General features: G+C 46.3%; 1 protein-coding gene across 2 annotated transcripts; it reads left to right on the top strand.

The window, feature by feature from the left end:
- The first annotated feature begins 3,139 nt into the window (after positions 1–3,139).
- On the top strand, positions 3,140–14,504 carry Pttg1 (PTTG1 regulator of sister chromatid separation, securin). 2 transcript variants are annotated; one of them, XM_032912454.1, is made up of 6 exons: positions 3,140–3,739; positions 4,552–4,730; positions 6,400–6,493; positions 7,591–7,749; positions 8,416–8,519; positions 14,189–14,504. In XM_032912454.1, exons 1-5 carry the CDS (start codon positions 3,652–3,654, stop codon positions 8,493–8,495), a joined length of 600 nt encoding a protein of 199 aa, XP_032768345.1. In that variant the 5' UTR covers positions 3,140–3,651; the 3' UTR covers positions 8,496–8,519; positions 14,189–14,504. The 2 variants fall into 2 exon arrangements, with proteins under 2 accessions (XP_032768345.1, XP_032768344.1); XM_032912453.1 differs by lacking the exon at positions 14,189–14,504 and having other exon boundaries at positions 8,416–8,572.
- Positions 14,505–14,720: the final 216 nt, after the last annotated feature.

The following is a 14,720-nucleotide window of genomic DNA, read 5'->3' as shown; positions in this document are numbered from 1 at the left end:
ATCTATCTTTGAATTCCCGGCCAGTGACATAGTAAGACCCTTTCTCAAACAAACAAAAAGTTAAAAGACAAAACATAAAAGGAAAAATATTAAATAAACTACTGGAAAATAGTTGATTTGGTTGGGGTTTTTTTTTCTTTTAAAAACGATTCATGTTTTGTTTTATGTGTGTGAGTTTGCACATCATCGGCAACAGATCGTCTGTGACTTGAAATACAGATATAAGTCTGTGAACCAGCACGAGTACCCAACCCCTGCAAGAACGAGCTGTTTTGACTACTGAGCCATTGCTTGGAAATTTTTCCGTATGTTGTTTTGTGGTTATTTATACTTCCCCTACATGAACTGCTCTTCAAATAAACAGAACTATAGTCAATATCCCCACCTCAAAGAGCCCAAAGTAGTTAATTTTTTTTTTTTTTTTTTTTTAAGAACTTGAAGGGCTTGGAGTTAGGAATGTAAGATTTTGAGTTTTTTCAAGGCAGGTAAAGGAAGAGCAGAAGTCAGCTGACTTGTTCAGAGGGCAAAAGGAGGAATTTTTCCAAGGCTTGAGTTCTCAAGAAGAGAGCATCTTTGGATGAATGCTTTTTTGTAAAGCTAGATTAGGAGAGACTTGTATTAGCTGAGGACTCCATAATATACATGGGTTTACCAACCAGATACATTATTCCCCAGTAACAAGTGGGGATCACAAAGTTGGCCTAGGGATACCATCACTAAGAAAACCATGGACTTTTAAAGACAGGGTGGTGATAGAATTTACACTTGCAGTGGACCTGGGGAAAAGCAATGTTTCCTGTTGGTGAGAGGGGAAGAAAACCTCTCAAGGAATTAGACAATGTTCACATGGAAGCTGTAGGAGTGTACACAGATTTATTTTTGAAAGCGAGACTTCTGTGTGCTGGTGATTTAATACGAAGAGACGCAATTCAGAAGTAGATGCAGAGAGAAAATAACAGATTGAAGGGGTAAAAGGAACAGGAAATAGATGGGACAGTAAAGGTATAAGTGGTGTGTGTGTGTGTGTGTGTGTGTGTGTCCATGTGTCCATACATCCATGCGTCCATCATGCCTGAATGTGTTGTTTTTATTCAACTCCTAGAGTTACATATTTATTAGGAACATCACTTTGCTCACAAACAGATTTGAGGAAGTAGAGTAAGACAGATCCCAGTCTGGTGTGCCGAGGGTAGCCCTGTGTAGGGAATAGCTCTCAACCACAAGGTAAAGGAATCACTCGCACACATCAAACTGTCCTCGCATTTACCAGATTACTTTTTTTGGATCCTATTCTACTGCTAGTGACTGTTTTCCTATCTCACTTTATAAGTGTTCCCCTCAACCCCTTTTTCAGTTGAAATTTGATTAGACAATCACGAGCTTGCTTTCTCTTGGTTGTAGACTGACGGCTACAAAACCATTCCTCAGTTGTTTCCTCTCCTTTTAAATTTAGATTTGATTCCTTTATTCTCTGGGTGAACAGTATTTTAGTGGACGTTAGGAAAATAGTTTTGCCACTTTCTTGCTTTGAGTTTCTAAATATCTCTCCCCACTTCCCCGCACCCTGGTTAGGGCCTTCCTTATGTTAGGCAGACACTGCTACCCAGCTACATACTCAGCCCTCAAAAGACTACTTAAGAACATCATGCCCAAAAAGTATCTCTGGAAAAAAGTGTGTTTTGACGTAAGTCAGATCATAATTCGTTTCTTAGAGTTAAAGATCATGTCCCCTCCCCTCTCCTATCTTTGCTCTCTCAGGCTGGCCTTGAAGTTGCTATGTGGCACAGAATGACCTGGTCCTCATGTCTGCCATTTCACTGGATTTACACTCTTCTAGGTAAGCTCTCTCTCTCTCTCTCTCTTTCTCTCTTTCTCTCTCTCTCTCTCTCTCTCTATATATATATATATATATATATATATTGAAACTTTTCAAAATAAGTGTAAGTTCCTTAAATTTTATCAGTACCAAAATGTTTGCCTTCATCACTTCACAAAGCCAAGATTTATATCCACCACTTCTCTTTGAATATTTCCTTCTTTTTCTTTTGGAGATATTCCCTATGTGGTCTTGTATAGCTTCATGAACTCAATATGGAAACCGGGCTGACCTCAACAAACTCACAGACCTTCTTTTGCCTCTGTCTCCCAAGTGCTGAGATTAAAGGTGTGTGTCACCACGCCCAGCTTCTTCATTTTGAAGGACCTCTTTGGATAGGATTATGGGAAGCTCCCGAAGCTAAACGGGATCTGTTGGTACTGAATAAACAACGGCGTCCCGTTGTGTCTAGACTGAGGAAGAGTCACAGAGAAGGAGATGCAGGATTTGACTAGCGCTGTGAAAATTTTCTACCTTATTCCTAATAGAAAGCTTTCTTGATCTACCGCCCACCACTCACACATCAGCATCTCTTGTGGCTCCATAGAGCTGAGGACTTCACAAACTGTCACGACCATTTTAGAAAGATTCTGCCCAGCAGGAGGGGGATGGCCGAAAATCCTAGCTCAAGTATCCCACTGTCAATCGTGGAACTTTAGAATGTTTTCAGGAGACTAAGGAACTTTTAAACTAATTAAACGTAATCACACACATAGCAGAAAGGGTTATTAACAATGCCGATTTCAACGGGAAGGCCTGGCTTCTCAAATGTCCATTCTTTGTTTCCAAACCTGTCGAGTTTCCCACAGTTTCTAAAAATAAGAAATTAACTACTACTTAAGAGGCAAAGGCAGGTAGATGTGTTAAGTTCTAGGTCAGTCTGGTCTGCATAGTGATTTCTAGGACAATCAGGGTCCTCTTCAAGAGCAACAAGTGTTCTTTCCAGTCTCAGATAGGTTTTGATGGGGGCCGACCCAAATCATCTCAGTAGATTGGTGCCTCTGACTTTGACTTGAAGATTTAAGGTCTGGATTAAGCCTCTGGACTTCTTTAGTTAAGTTTTTGTGTTTATGTTGGTCTCTACTACTACTCTTCCCTCCCCCCCCCCCGGGAGGGGCGGTGGTTGAAAACTTCCGTTGCTCTCATTGGTTCTCAGACACTAGGCCCCGCCTCCCATCGGATGAACCAATTGAAGCGCGAGTTGTAGTTCAAACTGCGGTGCGCCGGGTCGTTGGTGGCGCAGTCTTGGGTGAGTTTTAGCTGCGAGAGTGTTGTTGCCAAGGTTGTCTTGGGCGAACTCGGGGTGGCGGGGCAGGAAGACCCGGGATTGGAGGCTGGAGCAGGGTCGGGACTTGTGCTTCACTCGGCCCGGCGTCCCGGGGCGCTCTTGGCGTGCTCGACCCAAAGCGACGCTGTTTTCATTTTCTTTATTCCCTTCCCACACACTTCAGGGTCTCAAGCAACCCAGACTGGTCTTGAATGGTTATGTAGTTGAGGCCACCCTTGAGCATCTGATCCTCTTGGCTTCTCCTTCCTATCGCTGAGATGGTAGGCTGGAGACAGTTGTTTGGGTGCCAACATCAACAACTGATTTCTGTAGTTTAGCGTTTATGACCCTGGCGTGAAGATTTCAGGTCTGGATTAAGCCTGTTGACTTCTCCAGCTACTTCTAAATTTTTGTGCATAGGTGCTCTGGTCTCTGTTGCTGCTTAGTTCTTCCAGCCTTCTTCAATGCCAGTTTTATAATATGCAGGTCTCTCCCTCAGTAATCCAGGATGGCTACTCTGATCTTTGTTGATAAGGATAACGAAGAGCCAGGCAGCCGTTTGGCATCTAAGGATGGATTGAAGCTGGGCTCTGGTGGTAAGTATCAGCTGCCTTGAGATACACAGGTGTCGTGAATGGATTATGTCCCCTAGCATTTAGTGTACTTTTGTGGTTGACCGGAGTCAGGTTTGATATATTTTCATGCTTATTATCTTTCTTTTTAGAATAAGGTGTCATGTAGTTCAGACTTGGTCTCTAGTTCCCTATGTAACCCTAGGATGGTCTTGGACTTCTGATCCTTTTGACTCCCCGCAAGCCCAGGGCAGTGATTACAGGCAGGGGCCACTGTGCCCAGCTTATGCGCTGTAGGGGATGGAACTTGGAGCTTCTCAAATGTTAGGCAATCACTCTCCCTAATGGTCACATCCCCAGGCACTATGCTTAAATCATTTTTTGAGACGGGGCTCCCCTACATAGCTTTAATTGACCTGGAATTTGCTATACAGATCAGGCTGGCCTTGAACTTATCTCTGCCTCCAAAGTGATGGGATTAAATGTGTGTTGCTACGGTGCCTGGCTTCATGCTTATTGTCTTAATGAGTTTATTGAAGGGTTCTAAGTCACTGCCCAAAATGAAGCACAGGTTTGTGGGTGAGAATTAAGTTGATGAGGTGTTTACATGGCCTGACCTTGAAGAACAATGTATTTATTACCTTTATTTGTGATGTGGGGGGGGGGGCGCACACATGCCATGGTGTGCCTGTGGAGATCAGAGGGCAACCTGTGGGAGTCCGTTCTCCTTATGCTATGTGGGTTTTGGGGGTTGAATTCAGGTTGTCCGGTATGGCTGAAAGCCCTTTACCCACTGAGTCTGTTATACTTTTATGACTGTCCTTTTTTTTCAACAGTCAAAGCCTTAGATGGGAAATTGCAGGTTTCAACGCCACGAGTCGGCAAAGTGTTCGGTGCCCCAGGCTTGCCTAAAGCCAGCAGGAAGGCTCTGGGAACTGTCAACAGAGTTACCGAAAAGCCAGTGAAGAGTAGTAAACCCCTGCAATCGAAACAGCCAACCCTGAGTGTGAAAAAGGTGAGCGTGGGCTGCGAACACTTGCACATGTGTTGGCGCTTTATAAAAAAAAAGTTTATTCTTTGTTTTGTTTATGTGTCTGCGTACAAGCAGACTACATGTGTGCAGGCACCCAAGGAGGCCGGAAGAAGGCGCTGGGTTCTTTGGCAATGGAGTTGCAGCAGGTGTGAGCTGCCTTACGTGGGTGCTAGGAACTGAATCTGGCTCCTTCGCAAGAGCGGCAAGTGCTAACCACCGAGCCATCCCTAAGCCCCGCTGTAGCACTCCTGATGCTTAAAAGCGGACTTCCCCCTGCCTTTCTTCCTCTGAGCCCGAGGTAAATAGAGGTCCACAAATGGAGAAGAGTCAGGCTGTGCTACTTCCGGTTTCTCAGCACCCTGAGATTGCAGCTCTCAGGAATAGTAGCTCACGCCGATTCTGCCTCAGCTGCTCTTAACTAGTGCCAGGAAGCAGTTGGCTGGAAGGCCTGAAACAAACGTGTGACGTATTTAACTGGGTTTGATAGGCACCTGCAATCCCAGCACTTGGGGCCTGAAGCTGGAGGAGAGGCTAGTTGGAGGCCTGAACTACACGCCCTCCTCCCCACTTTGGTATACACATAGAGTGGATAAGATCGGATGTTTCTGCTGCTGCTTAATTCCATATGCTTAAGGAACACGAACTTGTTGATATTAACAAAGTAATTAAGGTAACAGTGGCAGAAAAATCACACTTTTATAAGGTAAAAGTGACTTCCAGGATTAGCCACTATTCTGGGGGTGCCTCAAGCCTGTTTTGCTCACTGTTAGGTTTGAACAGTTGAGTTGATTAACTTTGAATTAACCCTGCTCATTATTCTTAGTGATATCTGTTGACAGGTGCTAAGATGTCGTGACTTTAATAAGAGTACTTTTAATTTATGCGTTTGGATATTTGCCTGTATGGTATTGTATTGGTTAGGGTTTTAGGTGAACAGTAAATGTAACAACATTTAATTGGGGCTGGCTTACAGGTTCAGAGCTTCAGTTCATTATCAACGCAGGAAGCATGTAGCAAGTGTACAGATAGGTATGGTGCAGGAGGAGCTGAGAGTTCTACATCTTTGTCGAAGGCGGCTAGGAGAAGACTGGCTTCCAGGCAGCTAGGACAAGGGTATTAAAAGCCCACGTCCATTGTAACACACATATTCCAATGATGAGGCCACACCTCCTAATAGCATCCTTCCCTGAGCCAAGCATATACACAGCATCACAGTATGTACGTGTACCATCCCTGAGGAGGACAGGAGACATTGTTTCCTTTGGACTGGAGTTACAGATAGTTGTGAGCCACCCTGTGGGTGCTGGGAATTGAACCTTGGTCTTCTGTAAGAACAGCAAGTGCTCTGAACCACAGAGCCATCTTTCCAGTGCGTGCGTGCGTGCGTGCGTGCGTGAGTGCATAGGGCAGGGCTGGCACATGTGATGGCATGTGTGTCAGAGTCCGAGGACAACTTCCAGGAGTCAGTTCTCTCTTACATTTACACTGAATCCTGAAAACTAAGAACTGTGACTTCTTAGAAGACAGCACGGAATTGACAAATTCTAAATAGTGACGTCATCATTTGAAGAGGCTGCCCAATCTCATGCTACCACGCAGGTGGGCAAGACTTCCATTCTCACAGTGCTTATTCTCTTTGGTTTTTCTCTAGATCACCGAGAAGTCTACTAAGACACAAGGCTCTGCTCCTGCTCCTGATGATGCCTACCCAGAAATAGAAAAGTTCTTCCCCTTCGATCCTCTAGGTAACAATGCCTTTGGTGTGATGGGCAGGCCCTCTGCTGGAGATTTCTCTCAGACTGTAACTCCATGCGACTATAACGTGCAGCTCTAGAATCCCAGACTGTCTGAACCTGGGTTACTTTGAAAACATAGACTGTTCAGGTGGACTCACTTGTAGCACCTTCAGAATGGGAGCAAAGATATCAAGGAACATCAAGTTCAAGGTGGTCATTGTGTGGGTTCAAGGCCAATCTGATCTACAGAGCCAGTTCCAGGACAGCCAGGGCTATGTAGAAGGACCCTGTGGGGGGAAAAAGTGTAGTGGGCTTGGGGGTGCACACCTTTAGTCCCAGGCAGAGGCAGGCAGAGCTCTCGAGTTTGAGGCCAACCAGGGCTCTGTAGAGAGACCCTGTCTCAAACAAACAAACCAAAAAAGAAAAGGCCAAGTATTAAGTAACGTAAGATAATATAAAAATTCAAATTAATGTCATGCTAACTGTTACAGGTGAGTGTTCCATAATTCTAAACTTTTTCCCATTTCTGAATTCCTCATTGGTGACAACATTTTCCTTGAAGTGCGGTAGACTTCCCTCATTCCTTGAGGAGAGAGTATGGAACGAATACATTCTCTTGACTGTAGTTTGCCTTTCAGATGAAAACTGTCTCCCAGGAGAACAACCCTGGCTTGGCTTGCAGCTCAGAGCACTATAAATTCCTTTTTCTGTGGCATCAGCATGCTCACCGTAGTTTTTTGTAACAGAATCTTTGACAGGGAATGGGGACCTGCTTTGCAGTTCAGCATGGTTTTGAACTCACGGCGATCTGCCTACAGTCACTCTCCCACATGCTCAGTTTATAGCCACATACCACCATGGCACTTGCATCCCAGAACCTATTAAAGAATGTTCAAGAGCTGGGCCGTTAAAATTATACTTTTTCCTAAGTCTAGCAAAAGTAATAGTTAAATTAGGGTGGTAACTTTATTATCTAACTGGCTATTGTTAAGTTGGATCTTAACAAAATTCTAAATGACGAATAGTGGCGAAGAATAGTTTGACTTGGTGGACCTCACTGGGGCCACGGGAGCACTCCCCTGATGCTAGCCTCTCCTCTGTGACAGATTTTGAGAGTTTTGACCTGCCTGAAGAGCACCAGATCTCACTTCTCCCCTTGAATGGAGTGCCTCTCATGATCCTGAATGAAGAGAGGGGGCTTGAGAAGCTGCTGCACCTGGACCCCCCTTCCCCTCTGCAGAAGCCCTTCCTACCGTGGGAATCTGGTGAGTGAGGCCATGCCCTCTCGACGGGCTGTAAGCAACTTGTTACATGGCACGTGTTGTTGTGGGGACAGTTGTACGGGTGAGCCAGTGTGCAGCTTTGGGGATACAGGGACAACATCTAGAATAGTAACTTTCCTTGGTCATTGTGGTTGGGTCCCAAAAGGTGTTCTGGAATCTTGGTAAGCCTTTGGTGATAACAGAGGATGGAGTTTACCACACAGCTTCTTAGGCTATGAGTTGAAGCCTATAGTAAAGTAACTGAGACTGGACGAACACTCCAGTTTCCGTCCTCGGCTGTCAGAGGACCAGTGTAGACCGACAGTTAGCTTGTTACCTCTGAAAGCTTAAGGCTTTAGTGGGAACCAGTGGTCAGAAGTGCCTCCCGCCTGTTCTGATGAGGTGGGTTGCCAGTCTGATTTTATGATTTGGTGAGACTTTATGCTCAGGAGAGCAAGAAGCTTCGAGTACTTCAAAGACCTTCCTCTTGAGGAGGGTCAGTTCCCAGGCCACATACCCCCCCCCACCCTCACCCCTCACCTCCCCACCCCCTGTCGTTTAGGAAACCTGCATGTGCGAGTGAGATTCATTAGCTAATGTTTGTTACGGATAATGGATAATGGCTATAACGGAAGTGCAGAGTCTAATGAGGAATCCCTCTTCCTCCAGATCCGTTGCCGTCTCCTCCCAGCACCCTGTCCGCTCTGGATGTTGAATTGCCGCCTGTTTGTTACGATGCAGATATTTAAACGTCTTACTCCTTTATAGTTTATGTAAGTTGTATTAATAAAGCATTTGTGTGTATGCTCTGACTACCTAACCCAAAGCAAAGCCTGATTGGTGTTTCTTGGTGTTGGGAGACGCTCCGTTTTCCTTTGGAAGTATATCCTTCAGCATGTACTCTGTTGCTTTTTCGTGGCTGTTAACCAGTGACAGTTATCAGGTCTCTTAGAAGAGTCCCTTCCAACTCATCGAGTATTTATAGTTAGGCATTCTTTATCACCAGCTCGGTTTAGTCATTAGTATTCATTTACCGAATACTAATGACTTTAGTATTCGGTACCCAGAATTTGAAAGGCTTTAAACCTTCTGAGAACCCAGTCTCCTTGGGGTCACTGGTCAGATACTTTGACGATCACTACAGGTAATTTACTTACGGTAGGGCTCACTCCCCACCTATAGGAAATGATTGTGTATCCAATCGTGGACATAGTATTTGATAAGCATTAGTGTGGTTGATGTCTAAGCCTATATTCTTAAACAATGAGGAGCTGGGACCTTTGCTTTTGAGGGAGCGATGTTTGCAACAACCACACCATGGCCCGTGTCTCTGAAGTGCGATGTGTTTTGCAAAAGATGTGGGGCTCCAGCCCCGAGGAGGGAAGGGCCTTACATCTCAGTTTACCTCCTGAGGGTACGGTATAGGATACATGCGGAAATGAAGAATGATCAGAAGCCTGGAGGAAGGAGCTTCAGGGAGGGAAGAATGAAGTCCTCTGGTGTGCTTTTGCATCTGTCACTGGGAAGATGCTGCTCCGGGATGCCGTTTTTCCAGTAGTGTACCTGGAAGGCTTTTCCTTTCCGGGGCATTCTCCCTTAAAAATGAATTTTAATTACTGTCCCATGGAGCTCTGGATGGTGTGAAGTCTGAAGCTTTTCCTTGATGGGGGTGATGTCTAAATTAGAGCCACGCCTGCCTCAGCCCTGCCCTCCGCTCTAACCGGGTTCAAGGTCCTTGGGAAATGGCACATTCTCCTTTCTGTGCTCGCTGCTCTCACTGAGTCTGGGTAAAGCATTAACTAAGTCACGCAGTCACTATTATGCTGTCCTAATTTTATCCAGCAATAATAAAGCCACTTTTGAATTCAGCCCCACTCAGGTTTTGGAAATCTGGTTGAAATGGAGCTGGATTCATTACCAAACGTAACACGAGTGGTCTTCAGTTCCCGCAAAGAGCTCTTGTTCTCCGTAACCCAGGGAGCAGTCCTTCCTGTCCGTCTTTCTAGCAGCGATCCAGTCTTCTGAACTCCTCCAACTGACGGTCCACTCAGCCTGCTTCTCCAAACTCTTACCTCCCTCACACGGATGTGTTCCCCAAGGTCTACAAGGCCACACTGTCATGTTTGTTACAGCAGCGGGTCCATGCTTTGGTCCCACTTTTTAGTATTATGTAATCCATCACAGTCAGGAAGGCAGGGCTGGAGCGCCTCCTGGCTGCGGCATCAGGTTAAATGTCTCTGTGAGGAAGCAGGAAAAAAAATGGGCTGGGTGCTTAGCTTGCTTGCTTTTTTTCCTCCCTTCTTGGTCAATCCAGGACCCCAGCCAAAGGGATGGAGGCATCTACGTTCCAGAGTTGTTGGGTCTCTCTAAATCCTGTCTGAAACCCTCAGCTACTCTCCGGTGATCCTCACTGATGCCTTAGACATTCCTTAACCCAATCAAGTTGACAATCAAAAATACCCACCACAGGGGGCCATCTTGAATCTGCCCTTCCAAGCGTAGCCTTTCAATGCTCAGAGAACCAGAGTAGATGAAGGTCTCCCACCACATCAGGATCTCCAGGCTCTAAGGCTTGGGCTACTTTAGCAGGTGTCCTACTCTGATAAATACCTGGACGTGGAAGCAGGTAGCTAAGTCTTCAAGTTTCAGGTAAATGCCCATCGGAGACTACTCAATACTGTGGTAATGGGGTAGGAAGGGGTACCACATTCTCTGCCATTTCTAGGATGTTCCTCGGCAGCCTTCTCCTCTACCATGCTTTGCTTAGCCAGTGGTGCCAGAGCAGGCCCAGTTCCTGCAGCTTAGGCCAAGTGCATCTTGGGTAAGATGACTTTCAAGATTCCAGTCTTTGTTCACGGCTTCATGTGACTGCAGGAAGGGAGGAACTCTTCCGCAGCCATGGACTCTGCGTTTTCCTGCACACATCCCAGAAGCCGGCTAACTTTAGCCCTCCTTCCTCTCAGGGTGCTTGTTACTCACAGGGCTCGCATCTCAGCCCAACGCTAACTTAAATCTCTCTCTCTCTCTGTGTGTGTGTGTGTGTGTATATGTGTGTAGGGGTGTGTGTAGGTGTGCAGGTCTGAGGACAACTTGTGGGAACCTCTGCTTTTGTCCCATGGGTCGCCGAGATAAAACTTAAATTGTCAAGTTTGGCAGCAAAATCCTGTATAACATGCTGAACTGTCTTGCCAGCCCCAGTGCTGATTTTGAATTCAATACTCAGTAGCTTTGGAGAGCTCAGCCACATGTGTTTAAGAGACAGGAACAACCAGATGCAGGACCTGTTCCTCCTGTCCAGCTAGGGTAAACTCTAGCCAAGGGTCTTATCTTTGTTAGTCTCCAAGTCCCATCAGCTTGTGGAATTGGATTCCGACAGGAAGAGTGCTTTGTCCTGTGTACCACGTTGTCCTGTAAGAGGAACTTTGGATTCATGGTCCACTTCTCACACCACACAGTGGAACCGGCCGCAGGCCCTCCAGTATGCAGAGCAGGAGGGGTTTCCATGGTGATCGCCTGTACCATCGCTCACCTCACAGTTGCTGCTGTATGCAGAAGTGGGAGCTGCCTGCCCTTGGCATGCCGCTCAGAGATCCGGTTGCAGCTGGCTTTTGTCTTCCTGTACAGTTGCACCTCAACGACCAGAGGCATAGTGGGGCCGGAACCAGAAGTGATGGCAAGGGCACCTGGCTTGGGAAACACCTTCATTTTCCTGGGAAGATGAAATTGAGCCTCCTCCATATTTCCAGGTTGAAAACTTGGCACGTGGCTAGAGTAGTGGTTCTGAACCTGTGGGTTTCAACCCCTTTGAAGGTCAAACAAGCCTTCCGTAGGGGTCACATATGAAGTATTTACATTATGATTCCTAACAGTAGTTATATTAGTTATGAAGCAGCAGTGGGAGTAGTTTTATGATTGGGAGTCACCCCAACATGAGCAACTACAATAAAGGGTCACGGCGTTGAGAAGGTTGAGAACTGGGGCTGGAGTTGGTTGGCTCAGTGGTTAAGAGCACTGACTGCTCTTCAGAGGACCTGAGTTCAAATCCCAGCAACCACATGGTGGCTCACAACTATCTGTAATGAGAGCTGAGGCCTTCTTCTGGTGTGTCTGAAGACAGCTACAGTGCACTCATATATAATAAAAAAATCTTAAAAAAAAAAAAAAAAAAAAAAAAAAGGTCGAGAGCCACTGAGCTAGGGCAACACAGCAGTAGCTGTGTTCCAGCCCCATCTTGTAACTGAGGCAGAGGGAAATGGGTGTCAGATGCTGACAGGACAGTTGGATAGAGAAATGACAGGTCATAGGGTTTTACTGCTGCGAACAGGCACCATAGCCAACTCTCACAAGGACAACATTTAACTGGGGCTGGATTACAGGGTTCAGAGGCTCTGTCCATTATCAAGGTGGGAGCGTGGCCACATCCAGGCAGGCATGGTGCAGGCAGAGCTTAGAATTCTACATCTTCATCTGAAGGCTGCTAGTGGAAGAATTCTGACTTTCAGGCAGCAGGATGAGGGTCTTAATAACCCATACCCACAGTGACACACCTACTCTAACAGGGCCATACCTTCTAATAGTGCCACTCCCTGGGCCGAGCACATACAAACTTTCACATGACAGTAGAAAGCGAGGGAACTGGAAACCAAGAAAGCAGATATAAGTAAGGAGAGATGGCCCATCAGTTAGGGATGAGAACCGCATCAGGCAGTTCACATTACCCCCATTACTCCAGTTCCAGGGGCATCCCACATCCTCTTCCGGCCTCTGTGAGCACGTGCACGCATGCGTACCAAACTTCCTTCTGAAGTCACATTATTAAAAGTAAATCCCAACCAAGCAGACATAAGATCACATAACCTGGCGCTGTTGAACTTTCTGGTTTGTGTCTCTGAAGATTAACAATGACCCCGATGGACGCGTATAGTGTGCACTCTGGCTCTTGTAGGGCACTAGGCCAGGCTGGGTAGCTGAAACCTTGGAGATATATCCTCACAATTCTGGAGTTAGAGATTCAAGACCCAGATGTGTGTAAGGTTGGTTCCTTTCGGGGCCTCTTTGATTGACTTGCAGTTAGGGTCTGTACCAGAACGGACCAATGTCTTTATGGGAGGAAGAAAATAACATTACTGCAAAACGACCTGAAGTTTCAAGGCACATGGAAGGAGTGCGGGCTGGTACCCCAGTGAGGGGATGAGAAGACGGCGGAACAGAGATTCTCTCCACTGATGCTCGGGGAGATGTGAGGTTTGGTGAGTAAAGAGGCTGTGGAGTCCAGAGGACATCCTGGTACTCTGGGTGTGAGGTATGTCCTGAACGAATCGGCTCACCTTAGTCTGATTCCTATTGCTGCCGTAAAGACTCCGACCAAAAGCAACCTGGGGAGGGCAGAGTCCTTGGTTACACATCCTGGTAACAACGCATCACTGAGGGAAGTCAGGGCAGGAACTCAAGGGCTGGAACCTGGAGGCAGGAGCTGCTGCAGAGGCCACGGGAGAGTTGCTCAACGATTCACTCAGCCCGCTTTCTTACCTTTTGGCATTAGCCTAGCTTTTCCCAGCTGAGCCATTTTCTCAGCCCCAGCCTGTTTTCTTGCACAACTGAGGACCATCTGCCTAGGGGTCGTACCACCCGCAGCGAGGGCTTTCCCTCATCAACCATTCATCAAGCCAATTTGATGGAGGCATTTTCCCAACTGAAATTTCCTCTTCCCTGCTGACTCAGTTTTGTGTCAAGTTAACAAAATACTAAGTAGCACACTGCTGGTAAGGAGGTGCGTGCACACACGCACTCACGCATGCACGCATGCTACACATTTTGCACACACGCACGCATGCATGCTACACATTTTGAGACAAAGTCTCCTTATGTGTCCGGGGCTAGTCTTGAACTCAAGATCTTCCTGCCTCAGCATCTTGATGCTAGGATTTCAGGCGAGCATCACCACATCCAGCTACATATTTTAATTAACATGCAGAGATGGCGTCCCTTCTGATACCAAGCTTCTTAGACTCCATGGGATTGTGTGGATATTTTTCACGAGTTCTCTTTCTAGACACAGAATAGGAGCCAACAGGTTATTATTCTTGATCATAACGAGCAAGAGTCATTTAGGACTGAGCCAGAGACCATCTTCATTGCTTGACGGATTCTCTTCAGGGTTATCATCTCGCTGGTGGCTGGTGGCTGCGTGCAGAACACACGGGGAAGGGATCTGCCTCAGAATGCCAGCATTGTCAGGAAAAGCAGACAAGAAAATGGCAGGCACAACAAATTCCCTGGGATGCAAGGCTACTTTGCCCATCTACCCTTTAGAGTAGTTATTCTCAATGGCTGTCTAGAGAACCCCAGGGGTACTCCAGACCTTTGTAGGATTTCGTGAGATCGAGTCTATTCTGTTGATAGCACTTACATACCTCGTTATCTCTCTCTCATTCTTCCACAGGAGCACGGTGGTATTTTCCAGACGGGGACTTTAAGTGTGAGATCACAGCCGACTGCATGCAGAAGCAGCTCCAAGAATCCAGCTGTTAAGGAGACCTGAAAGTGTGGTCAGCAACACCGGCCTCCTCACCCACTTGTTTCCTTTGAGAAGAGGATTGTCTTTCATAGACTATTTTGTGTTGACACTAACAGGCTTATTATAGCCATGTTTCAATTAATTAGCAACTGTTTAAAAGAATTCCTCAGGTTTATTTTTTTTAATCACTATACACATCGATGGAATCCTTACAAATAAAATCTTTTGTGGTCTTTAGTAATCTTTCGTGTGTAATATTTTTGTGTGTGTGTATGTTCATCTTTGTTGAGGGTGCGTTTATAGTCACGTGTGTGTGTGTGTGTGTGTGTGTGTGTGTGTTGGGGGACATGGCAGAGGACAACTTTAGGCCTTTGGAGCCAGGCACTTTTGTTTGTTAAGCCAGGGTTTCTCTGTGTAGCCCTAGCTGTCCTGAAACTCCATCTGTAGACCAGGATGG

The sequence above is a fragment of the Rattus rattus genome, chromosome 9 (genome assembly GCF_011064425.1).
Source record: "Rattus rattus isolate New Zealand chromosome 9, Rrattus_CSIRO_v1, whole genome shotgun sequence".
Taxonomy (NCBI): Eukaryota; Metazoa; Chordata; class Mammalia; order Rodentia; family Muridae; genus Rattus; species Rattus rattus.
The sequence above is the reverse complement of the archived record's forward strand: the minus strand, read 5'-3'. Positions and strand labels throughout refer to the sequence as shown.

Excerpts from the sequence above, each read along its gene's own strand:
- Pttg1 (XM_032912454.1), top strand. The coding sequence starts at position 3,652 with ATGGCTACTCTGATCTTTGTTGATAAGGATAACGAAGAGCCAGGCAGC. Across the intron at positions 3,740-4,551 it reads ATTGAAGCTGGGCTCTGGTG|TCAAAGCCTTAGATGGGAAA; the intron begins GTAAGTATCAGC and ends TTTTTTCAACAG. Across the intron at positions 4,731-6,399 it reads CAACCCTGAGTGTGAAAAAG|ATCACCGAGAAGTCTACTAA; the intron begins GTGAGCGTGGGC and ends GTTTTTCTCTAG.